This window comes from Gossypium hirsutum, chromosome D01 (genome assembly GCF_007990345.1).
Source record: "Gossypium hirsutum isolate 1008001.06 chromosome D01, Gossypium_hirsutum_v2.1, whole genome shotgun sequence".
Lineage (NCBI taxonomy): Eukaryota > Viridiplantae > Streptophyta > Magnoliopsida > Malvales > Malvaceae > Gossypium > Gossypium hirsutum.
Window position 1 is genome coordinate 2,534,282 of NC_053437.1, and position 13,061 is coordinate 2,547,342.

General features: G+C 31.2%; 1 protein-coding gene across 1 annotated transcript; it reads left to right on the forward strand.

Moving 5' to 3' along the window:
- The first annotated feature begins 3,015 nt into the window (after positions 1-3,015).
- Positions 3,016-7,740, forward strand: LOC107936098 (gibberellin 2-beta-dioxygenase 2). The gene is made up of 3 exons (XM_016868755.2): positions 3,016-3,497; positions 6,027-6,384; positions 7,253-7,740. The coding sequence occupies exons 1-3, from the start codon at positions 3,118-3,120 to the stop codon at positions 7,490-7,492; spliced, it is 978 nt and encodes a 325-aa protein (XP_016724244.1). The 5' UTR covers positions 3,016-3,117; the 3' UTR covers positions 7,493-7,740.
- Positions 7,741-13,061: the final 5,321 nt, after the last annotated feature.

A 13,061-nucleotide genomic window follows, 5' to 3' on the forward strand; every position in this document is an offset into this window, starting at 1 on the left:
CGGACTTGGAGTTTTCCCACACATCCGTGCGGCCTTAGGCAGTTTCTTGGCTTAAAAACGCCTAAGTCAGCCTAACTTCCACCAATAATGGATTCAATCGTAAAAACGCCTAAGTCAGCTCAACTCGCAACAATAAAGGATTCAACAGAATTCCCTTAAAGTTTCCATGAAGAACAGCGGAAGAACGAATTAAGAACGATCTTTGAAAGATGAACAAAAGCAAGAACGCCTGAGAGAAAAGTTTGAGTAAATGCTCTCAATTCTTATTCACAAAGAATAATGAAACAATTACAGGAGGCAGTACAAATGAGGGGGAGGCTCTCTATTTATAGTTGAGCTCCCCCAAAACCGATGGCTACAATTAAAAGCTGTATTCGATTAGGACTCTAACTTTACAGAATTAGAAGCTGTGTACAATTAGAACTTCTAAGACTACTTAGTCCTATCTTCATTATCGGGCCTATCAGGCTTCAATGTGACAGGCCTGTCCAACAGCTCTTTGAATCGGGCCAGTTCTCGTAGGCCAAATGATCCCCATCTGAGCAACAGACCTCCATTGGATGCATTTGGTGCGCTTGTCACGGGCTTTGAACTGCGGCCCGTGACATAAGGGGTTGGTAGGGGGCAGTTTCTCTAAAATGACATTTTTTTTTATTTGGGCCTTTATAATTTATAAAATTTTAAATTAATAATAGTAAAATTACGCTTTGACCTCCTAAAATGATAAAAATTTAATTTAATTCTCTAAAAATTATAAAGATATAGGCTATTAAAATAAAAAAATTATATTTTTAATATCATAAAAATATATAAAATAATTTCGACCCCTAAAAAATTTTTTTGACTTCACCCCTGCCCCTCCTAAGTCATATTTCTAGATCCACCACTGATTATAATAAAATTTAATTAATAAATTCTCTTGCTTAGTTTAATAATTTGGCATCAACTAAGTGAAAATACAAATATATATATATATATAAATTTTTAAAATATAAATATGTCATCTAAAATATTTTTAAAATAAATATATAATTTTCCAATGGCAATAAAATAAATATAAATTTCTTAAAAATATGGCAATATCCTTAATTAAAAATCTATTATTTTTTGTCAAAAATTAAGCTACCTAATATCATTCAATTAACTTTTCGGCATTGAAAATTTTATTCACTTAATTTAATAATAATATTTTTTTTCAAAATATAAAATTCACGTGTAAAATATTATTTTTTAATTATAAAAGTTAATATAAAATATTTTCAGCCGACAAATTATACCAAAATTAAATTAAATAAACTTTTTTAAAATAAAAGTCAATAGGTGAGATTAATAAAGTCAACAGTTTTATTTTCCTCAAACAGGTTTTTGCTACTTGTACTTCACTCCACCCAAAACCCTTGAATTTCCCTAATCATCTTGAAAATGAACTTTATTTTATTTTATTTATATATTTTTATTTATTTAATATAAAAAAAGTCTATGCTGTCACAAGAAATTTGAATAAATCATTTAAATATACCAAAATTTTTAATTTATTATATTTAAAAAAAAATTATGTATTTGAGTACGTAATTTTAGCTTAGTAGTAAAGTTATGGGTTTTAATTTAAATTTTGTTACAGTAAAGTTGAGATCAAGAGTGGCTTGGTAAGGTCGCAATCCCTAAAATGAAATATTTTATTTATAAATTTTTAAAATTTTAAATTAATACAATATGATAGATTTTCAACATGATTATTTAAAAAATTATAATGATAAATTATTAAAACGGTAAAATGTTACTCTAATTCTCTTAAAATTATACAATTTTTGACTTTACTCCTAATTAAAACCCTAATTTTTGAGTGTTAACCAGAGGTTTAACCTAGATTTTGTCATAATTTAAATCTCATTATGCTAGACCTTGTTGAAATCTATTTGATTGTAAGTCTCCTTGTGATTTAGAATAAATAATTATAGGTATAGATAATTGAATATATATTATTTGTGTTTGTAACTTAAAAAATAAATATGCTAAATTGTGGGGTATTTTTGAATTTTGATGGATTAGCCCTCATCTAATACAGGCGATTAAGGCCATTAAGAAATCTTTTTTGACGAGTTTGAACTCTGCTTTTATTAGAGGTATTCATTATCTTTTAGCAAATGCAGGATTTTGGGTCATGCAAGACTCTCCTAAGGGTTTTAATAAAATTGCTGATTGCTTAACCAAAATGACCTTTGATACAAACTAGACCTGAAGATATTTGAGAAGATTTTAAGAGAGGTGCTAGCACTTTCTTCTACCGTTTAAGCAAGTGACAGTCTTGCGTAGTTAATTTAAAGTTCAAATTTTATTATTGTCATTCCTTCTGGAAAAAAAAGTTATAAAGTTATTTATTTATGAAATTCAAAATTAATGAAAGCAAAAATTTGGAAATAAATATTTCTTGACCCATTCACATATTCTCGATTTTTTATTTAAGTAATACAAATAAAAAATTAATTTTCAAAACAGTTATGTTTGAAACAAGAATGAATAGTGTTTTTCAGAATTGTACTAGTTGAATGAGGTTGAGTTTGGATGGGCAGTGCATTTATTTGCGGTTAGTGTAAAAACAGCGGTGGCGGTGAGATTAGATACTGTAGCGATACTGTAGTGTGAGACAAAAAGTAAACTAAACGCACTGCACCCAATTGCCCATCCAAACCCACCCTAAGTTAAAGTCACCGATTTATTAGTTTAATTAGCTTGTCTAATTCAATTACATAAATTATTAACAAATGAATAAAAAACATGTTTTATCTGGGTTTTAGTCCAGTTCTATCGATTCTCAAATTAATCACTCTAATATCTTTTTCTGGTTCGATATTTCAATCGATTCTTGATCTATCATACGGCGGTTTAGAGTTTATTCATTTCATGCTATTTTGATAAATAATTATTTTTATTGGTGTTATTTAAATAAAAAATAATCCATTCTATAATCTTTTTTTAAATATCGTAGACTCCCTCACGCATCTATAAAACACACATCCTTCTGCTCTTCCTCTTCGTCTTACTTCTCTCCGCTTCCATCCTTTCTTGTTGCAGACCCTTCTTTTTTTTCCATTTTTTAATAAAAAATACTTAACAGTCATGGTAGTGGCTCCACCAAACCCGGTTCGATCCGAAAAGCCGGAACCGATCGAATTACCGGTGATAGACCTTTCAGCCGATAGATCAGAGGTGTCAAAGCTCATCGTAAAAGCCTGCGAACAATACGGGTTCTTCAAGGCGGTCCACCACGGTGTCTCCGACGATGTTATCGCCGCAATGGAAGAAGAAGGTCTGGGCTTTTTCACGAAGCCGGTTTGCGAAAAGCAAAGGGCTGGACCGGCCGGTCCTTTCGGTTATGGCATTAAGAGCATTGGTTTCAATGGTGATAGTGGAGAAGTTGAATATCTTCTTCTTCATACCAACCCTTCTTCCATTAGTCAGTTATCACACACCATCTCCGATGACCCCAAAAAGTTCAGGTACTTGATATTATTATCATCATCAGACATGTTTTTCTTCTTACATACTTTAATTCTTGCATGTTTAGTGGTTATTTGCCATTTTCGTGAATGGTCGGCCAAATGATGGATCATTAATATGAATCAATCACTTATATTTGAGTTATGGATAATTTAGGAATTTTTTTATAGACGGTGAAATTAAATATTACAACGGCATTATAGTCTATGATAAAAAAGAAAACGAAGCGCACAGTACTGAAAATAAACTCGGGTTTCTTGCTATATATTATAAGAAATATATGATTATAAAGATATTTTTTTTAATATATGGTTTGTAATTTATATATTGAGAAATAATATATGTTGTTTTGGTATGAGTTTGGGCCATGGTCTAGTAAGCTAGGGCATTTTGCCAGCATGTTTTACTATTTTTTAAAAAAATTATTTATCAAGTGATTTTTTTTTTTTAAATAAGAGGAAATCCATGAACGTGAGCTTTTAGATGAGTTGTAATGTTATCATTCTGATATCCCACATCGCATTCAACTCTTCAATTATCCCATAGCTTTAAATGGCAATCATTACCATATTTTGGCTCATGTTATGCCCTTTTCGAAACTCGCCTCAAATAAATTACTTCCCTCTTGAAAATGGCAATAAAAAAAAGAAATTGGGACCTGACTGGTTTTGATAGGATCCATTTTAAACCTCGAGTTTAGAGCCGTGAGATTAATTACTGTAATTGTGAAGTTAAAAATTCTAATCGACTCTTATCACCGTACATTCAAAGGGATATTTAGAAAAAAATCTGCTGTGTGTTGAGATGATTATCGAAATACTTTTATATGCATTAGGTTAAAATATAAAATAATAAAATTTATATTAATATTTATTTTAGTATAATTATATCTAGAAAACAATTAATAGTATTGTTTAAAAAAAAATAAAAATTAAGGCATGTTTATTTGGTATATAGGCTTTGTTGTAATATATATTATGCTTCTATTTTCATGCACTGCAATGCTCAGTTGCTCGTTTTACTTTTCTTGAAGTGGTTGTTTTTTTGTGTTTATTGGACCAACTACAAAATTAACCCTTTAATCAAACCAATTTTATCATTTAAGTACCTAAATTTATTAGGAAATATTTACTAAAAAATGCATGATTTTCAGTAAAAAAATGTGCCACGGATTGATTTTATCGTGTTTTAAGATAAAATAAGATTGACTAATAGTTTAAGTAGGTATTTAATTGAAAAAACGATATACTTTAAGGGTCAATATTTGAATTAAACCTTCTTTGTTTAGCCGTGAAAAAAAGTTAATTAAGACAGTTTTGTTTCATGAATAAAAAGAAATGAAAACCAGGAAAACACGTGAGGTTTTTGATTAAATCCGCTTCAATAACTCGAAGTTCGGAGGGTCTAATTGTAGTTTTAGTCCTTTGCTAAAATTTGAAATTTATTTATTTTATTTCATATGCTTTTAGCAATTTAACGATAGTATATATATTTTGAAAGACATTTCGACAATAATAAATAAATATGGACTTATCAATAAATTAAAACAAATTAAAGTAAAAAGTTAAACCCCAAAATGTAGAGGGACTAAAACTAAACTTAGACCAAATCGAGAAGTCATTCGGTTGAGAATCTAGTTTTGTGCAGTTTTAAACTCTCTTACACGGGATATCTTGTCAGAGAGACACATCCCTGTGTTTGGTTCAGTTGTCAGTTTTAATTCCACGCGCCCATGTAGTCGCGTGAAAACACAAGAACAGAATCTAATAGGGACTGGCTGTAGGGGGAAAGTACCATTGGAAATCAAAATGACAAGTCAGAGAATCAGATATAAAGGAAGGTCTGATCAAATCAAAGGGTTTTCAGTGGAAGCTTTTTATTTTATTTTTTTGGCCAAAATTTATTTATTTTTTATTAATAAAAAACACACATAAAAAGCAGAGAAAGTTACACATAAATAAATTATTTAAACAATTAAAAAAATAAAAATTTGACTTTAAATAAAAACAATATAACTGTAGTAAGTTGACCAATCCGATTCAATTGAAATTAAGACAAGATAAAATTATTAAATTTTAACTTTTATCAAAAATGAATACATGGTTCATTTAAAGACACTTTTTAAAAGGTAAGATTTTATATTGAAATGTCTTAAAATAATCTTTTTAAAAGTCAAAAATACATTTTTTTTATTTTAAATAAGAGAGGTCAAAGCCTTGACAGTCTTTTCAGATCCATTCATGGTATCTAAAAGAATATTCTAACCATAATAATAATAATACTATTTTATTATTTGTTAATTTATGTCAAAAATATTTTACCCATTTAATTTTTTTAGAAATAGCTTTTGATCTAACATGAAAGATCTGATTAATTGAATTAGTTGTTTTTTTTTGGATTTTTTTATAATTTATTTAATTAGAAGGTATTTAAAAAATAAAATCAATCAAACTAAGAATTGATGTTGAGATAAATTGCCTTAAATTGTTTTCTAACGATGTTTTTTTTGTGGGTGTGTATGGTGACAGCTCCGCCGTGAGCGGCTACATAGAAGCGGTTAAGCGATTAGCATGTGAAATCTTGGATCTGATGGCAGAAGGATTAGGGGTCCATGATCCATCACTGTTAAGCAACATGATCAGGGACGTCGACAGCGACTCCATGTTCAGGCTCAATCGCTATCCACCTTCCTCATTCCACACACCACCTCCACCGCACCGCGCCACCACCGAAATAGGGTTCGGGGAACACACCGACCCTCAGATGTTGACCATCCTCAGATCAAACGACGTGGGTGGCCTACAGATTTGTGTAGCCGGTGGGACCTGGGTCCCCGTCACCCCTGACCCTACTGCCTTCTGCATCAACGTAGGTGATGTTTTACAGGTTGGTCCCTCTTCCCTCTCTTTCATAACAATTTGACCCCTAAAAAAATAATAAAAAAGGGTGAAATTTGATTGATGGAAACTGGAACATGCATTGGGGAATCCACCGCAGCTTTGGATTGTAAGACCCCACGTATCAGTTTCTATCGAATTGAACATAATAGGGGTTTCTGGTTTTCTGGGCTGTATTGCCAGTTATAGTTCCTTGCAGAGCAACTATGGATATTTAATAGTCCCAAAGATATCACGAAGCTGTTTAAAACCGGATCCAACATCAACTTGGTCAATACATCCATTTATTGATCTAATCAAATTGATATCAAAAGATAAAAATGGCAAAAAAAAAAAAATGAGAACCATGTCATTATAAAGTTTAAAGATTAAATTGAAAAAGTTATTAAATTTTAGGATTAATGTGAATAAAAAAATTAAAAAATAAAGGTGAAAAAAATTACTAAATTTAAAAATTAAATAGTGGTTCTATCCCAATAATTTATTATTGTAATAATAAATTTCAAATTCAAAAAAATTATTTGTTCCTTTTTTTAGAATTTATATATTCAAATAGATTTGAACTATAAGTCAATTTAGTAATTTTTTTAAAAATTCGATTAATATTGTTGAAATATACTGACGTGGCATTAATAATCAATAATATGAGGCAACCTCATATTCTGACATGTGGATAAAATAATTTATTTATAATTTGTATTTTTTGTTACATATTGCCATGTTATTGATTATCAATGTTACATCTGTATATTTTAACAATAGTACACGATTTTCAAGTTTAGATAAAAAATTTTAAGTATAAAGTAGATGTAGCTTCGCATATAATAGTTTTTTTTTCTTTTGTTTTTTTATTGAAGGCAATGACAAATGGGAGGTTCATGAGCGTAAGGCACAGAGCATTGACCAATGGGTTCAAGTATAGAATGTCAATGGCATATTTTGGGGCGCCACCACCCCGTGCATGGCTCAGTGTCCCACCAGAACTGGTCACACCCCATAGGCCATTGCTGTATAGGCCCTTCAATTGGGCTGAGTACAAGAAAGCTTCTTATTCTCTTCGCCTTGGTGATAGCCGCCTTCAACTTTTTCTCAAATGAAAAACAAAACTGTGTTCGGTTTGAGTTTAAGTCGCACTAATTGTGTTAAGAATTTGTCTTCTTTTCTTATAATTTATCGACCAATGTTTTCTTATGCTGCAATTTTGGCTTTAACCCTTGCAATTTTTTCTTTTTTAATTTAGAGGCAGAAAAAAATGTTGTTTTATTATATACTTTGTTGTTACTTGTTACGGTTTATGAGGAAGGGGATAATCAAATAGAAAAAAAATCTAGGTATAATTATGGTTGTAGTCCTTGTACTTTTTCATATATTTAAAATTTAATTGCTCTATTTTTTTTCTTTTTTATCGAATGAATGATTGATGTCTTAATTGATAATATTATTAAATGATTTCTCTTAAATTGGATTACGTGATAACTTTAAAATAAAAATGTTATTGTTTTAGTAAGTGATGTGACACAAATCCAAGCCAAAAAAATATTATGGAAGTTTTTATAGGAGCCTTGAGTGTATTTTATTTCTTTTTACTTGAAAAATAAGTAAATTGGTTATTTGTGTTAAAAATTTTATTAGTTTCTTCTATTAAATGCTGGCGTGGTTGACGGAATAATCAAATAATTACATGTGACGTGCTACGTGTATCTCATGTTGATGTATAATGAGCAGTTTTTAATAGTAGAATTGATGGAAATTTTAGCAAAAAAAACTAATTTGATATTTGATCTAACGGGTGAAGACTAAATTACCTATTCTTTTAGTAGAGGGAAAAATTACATTTCGACTCTCAGTATAAGGACCTCCATAATACTTTTACCAAATGGAAAGTTAACTAAGCAAATGTAAATTTTGAATATAATGTTGTAAATTTTTTTATTGATTGCAATGTTTTTTTTAGTATTATTTTCAAAAAAATATAATGAAAGCCGATTTTTTTTTGTTTTGTATATGAATCGAGAATGTGGGTATTTCTTTTTTTTGTTTTAAAATATCATATAATTCAATTTAACGAAAATTTTATTATCTCAACTTTAACCATTAAGAAGATTAAGAGTGAGTTTGGATGGGCGGTGTGTTTACTTGCGGTTAGTGTAAAAACAGCGGTGACGGTGAGATTAGATACTGTAAGGTGAGATAAAAAGTAAACTAAACGCACCGCACCGCACCCAATCGCCCATCCAAACCCACCCTAAATTTTTGAAAGTAAAGTAAAATAAATAAATAAATAAATAAATAAAAAGAAAGAGATTCAAAGTTGCCGTACTTTTAGGTTAGCTAATGGTCCAAAGTAGGGGCCAACAAGGAGGAGAAAAAGGCTATGGATATAGAGATGAGACCATTGGTGAGTGCCTCTTCAGTGACCTTAACGTTGGGGAATCAACCCGACACCATATTTTTTCCCCATAGTGATTGGTGAATAGGACAGTATGAGTGGACCAATGATGGAGGGTATGCCCTAGTTTTAAGAAAGGTTTTGTAGTCTCTCACAAGGGATTTGATGTCTTTCACCAGTTCGGTGAAGAAGAACATGGAGGAATCTAAGTATAATGTTAGAGGAAGATTTGGAATTAGGCTAATCTTTATTCATATGAGGCTGTTACAATGGGATTGGATCGATCTGTTGAATCGAAAAATAGTTGTTTAATTGGTTTAATCGTATTAAAAAATCTAAAGATAATCAGTATAAAACCAGTTGAATCAAGTAAAAAATACGGGTCATGTTTGGTAATTGTCTGATAGTTGATTATAGTTGTTAATTTAATCAACTAATTTTATTAACTGTTTATCTAAAGGTGTTTGGTAAAACTTATTTGATAGCTGAAAGCTGATATGTATAAAATGACAAATAATGATACGTCACATTTTGTGTAAAACTAGTCCCTATACTTTAATTTTTTTGAACAATTTAATTTTTTCGAGTGAGGCAAACTTGTGGACTAGTTTTAAGAAATGGAAAATATAGAAAAATCACGTTAAAAGAAATAAAGGAGGAGTAAGACAGAGGGAGAAGCAAAAGAGAATGGAAAATAAAGAAAAAAAATAAAGTTAAAAGAACATAAAAAAAAGTGCTCAAAATAGAAAAAAAAAGGAAAAAAAAGGATTGATTGTATAAATTAACCTAAAATTTATTTTGAAATGATGGTTTAACGTGCCACACCAGCTTATCATTATACCGTTAAGGGCAATTACCATTAAGGGCAATTAATAGCTCAGTGATTAAAGTGTTACAACGCAAAAGCATAAGTGACTAAAATGTAACATGAGGCAAAGAAAAGTAACTATTTTGATAGTTTATCCTATCAATTTAAAAATTATAAATTATAAAAATGAATGTTGATATTTCTATTATCATTTACTTTTGCTTTATTCCCTTATTTTTCTATGAATTTTTATAAAAATTTTAGATTTTGAATTTTGAATTTTGAATTGATTAAATAAAAAATCAATCGTCTCACCAATTTAATCGTTGATTCAATTATTAAAACATTGATTTTAACTCTCTTTGTTTTTAGCTTTTCAATGCATCAAAAACCATGTTGATTGGATACTTCAATGAAATTTTGGCAATTTTAAGGGTAAATATTGTTTAAATTATGATAAAATTAAAAATAATAATGATAGTGAGAATAGTTACGGTAACATTGATATTAGATATTTTACTAGAGAAATTAAAATCAATGACTGAAAATGTTTTTAGATTCAAATGTATCAGTAAAGATGAAGTTAAAATACAAAATGACTATTAAAGTCGTCGATAATATAATAAATAAAATTATACGTATATTAATTAATAAAATTATTCTTTTGTTAAATATAATTAAAATTACTAATCAAAGGGTGTGAATGACCAAACTTTTGGGGATAAATAAGTAAAATAACAAATAAATTAAAATGATCGAACACAAATATTTTACGTGGAAAAACTCCTCCGGAGATAATTTTAATATAACGGCAAAAACAAATAGTACAAAATATTTATATATTAAACCCTAAAACTCGAAATAAGAACCCTCACCCCGTAAAAATAAAATTATCTAAAAATTTATAAAAACTAATAACTAAATGTATAACGGGTTATTTTTTCTAGAATGGAAAATTAAAAAACAATGTTTAATAGCGACAAAAAAAACTGAAAAATACTAGGCATACCTCCACACAAACTTTGTATTTGATGCTCTCGTGTACTATCATCCTCGCTATATGATTTTACATAGCTACATCACAACGACAATGAAAAAGCTACCAAGCAATCCCAACATGTTGAAGAGAACTGTCCCTTCATCTAGTCAGCAGGTTTCTTTTGGTTCTGATATAACTAATGCAAGAAACATGAATGAAAATGTAGATCAAATCGCAGTTGAAGCCAACAACGATGCGTCTACTTTAAAGATTGGCTTGCTCACTATAAATCCAAAGCAGGAAGAGTCTAAATTCTCCGTAGATGCTGATGCTGTTGAGACAGTAACAGTAGGATCTATGCCAGTGAAAGTCAATGGATTTACTGAATCATCGGCTACCTAACATTTGGTACTATTCCTCATAATCCCAAGACCCTACAGCCCGAAGGAGGTACTGCCAAAAAGGGTAGTGATTGTGGTTAGGCTGATGACTAACTGGGGGCTTCTTTTTTTTCGGCTGGAACATACTGCAACCTGGTAGCTATGTGCAGTCTTGACTGTTGTAAAACTCACTGTACCATCATACTCATTGTTACAGGATGGTTAAACGAAATACTTGGTTCAGGTCAGATTTTTGCTGTTTTTCACCCCACCCCCTCGTTCTTCACTCTTTGACTTACAAGCTGGTTTCCAAGTCCATGGACAAATATACAGACAGACAGACAGACAAGACTGCTTTTTTAGTTTTGTTTTGTTTTTTTGTTTTTGTTTTGTGAGGTGTGGGAGGTGCTTTTCAATTTGCTTTAGTGGGAAAGCAGTGGAATCTTTGTTGTTTTTGCACTTCAATATTGAACATGAAAGAAAAAAATCTGTTTGGTTTTTTGCAAGATATTGTATTTCCAGTGTTCCCTGTTGGAATCAAATGTACAATGTCTTTTTTTTTTTCTTTTAAAAAAATGAAATCAGAGATCTTAGTTGATTTTGGGAGCCTCCTTTTATTTTCTTGGACGATGATGATTCTTACAGGGGTTATAGTGATTGTGATATTCTTACAAGGCAAATTTGTTTCTTAATTAGTACTTGTGTTTCAATATACGTTGTGATTGTTTGTTAGTTTCTTTATTTTACTATTATATATATGTATATGTATGTATATATATGCTTCAGTTTCATGCTGTAAGTAGCCAATGTAAGCATGCTTGTAAAGGTAGACACCTTATATGGCTACTTCAACCTGTGGGATGAGTAGTAAAATTTTTGATGTCTACTAAGCAATGTTCAAGCTCGGATCTTACCAGTGGACATGGAGAAAAATAAACGTTCGAAAATTTCTGTTTTCATTTAGGGATCCAACTTGGTTATCGGACATCAGAAACTATAGGATCTCATGCCATATTCTAGGAAAAAATTCTGAATCTAAAATTTATCAATGATTATTCTACTAGATCCATATCTCTATGCATCTGCTTGATAAAATAGATCACCCTTTACTATCACATTGGACAAGCATACCTAGAATCAATATCCTAGAAGCTATTGAGAGGCTAATATGGATACAAGACCTTTAAATGCTGCAATACACAAAATGGTAGCTCACTTTGTTTGGACCTTGGATTTGCTTCTCCCACTGTTTCTGCTGTTGCTGTCTCCAATGCCCCAGACCAGACCAAACAGGCTTGAATTCAAGCAGATGTTCGAGGATGCCTATGAACGCCATCGTACTGCTTCCACGGAAGGTGTTTCTTTCATTCTTCGAGTATTTCCAGACTGCCCTTGAAAACTACAATTTTGATTCTGAACTTCGAACCAAGGTTTGATTTTTATTTGAACCCTTGATGTAGTATGTGAATTATGTTGAATTATTGATTTTGCATGTTCTGTAATAGCAAAAGGAAAATGGGATATGCTTTTTCAGGTAAAAGGAACAAGTTTTCTGTACAGATGCCATAGAGGCAATTTGTTGACAATACTGCAAAAGGTCCATTCAAATATGGGAAATATCCAGACAGCTTTATGCATTCTCACTCGATGCCTTTGACTAACCGGTTTGCATGTGGTCGTCGGCGAAAACAAGGGCGGAGTAGTGGCATCGGTGGAGGGTCTTCGGGGCTTTGTCTGTGGTCCCTGAACTGCATATGAACACTGTGTTTCAGATATTTCTACAGTTGTTCAGCCCGGTGGACACTCTGAAGGTGACTCGAGACTCGCTCATTGTATAGGTCAAATGATATATATGTCATGGTATTGAGCCACAACCACGAAAGAAGCAGAGTAAGTCTATCTACAAAGAAACTAGAGCCAATCCCAGGAGATATGATCTGGAATCGAACTCCAGAGATGGCTCAGACATTCAGGCAAAGAATCGCTCGAGCAGAAGCCATGGCTCGTGCAGGCGTGCTTAGATTCCGGCCAGAGTTACAGTTCTTAAGTTACTAAAAAATGCAGTTAGTTCATGTGCTATGTTGTGCGGTTACCTTGCCTTTGTGATTAA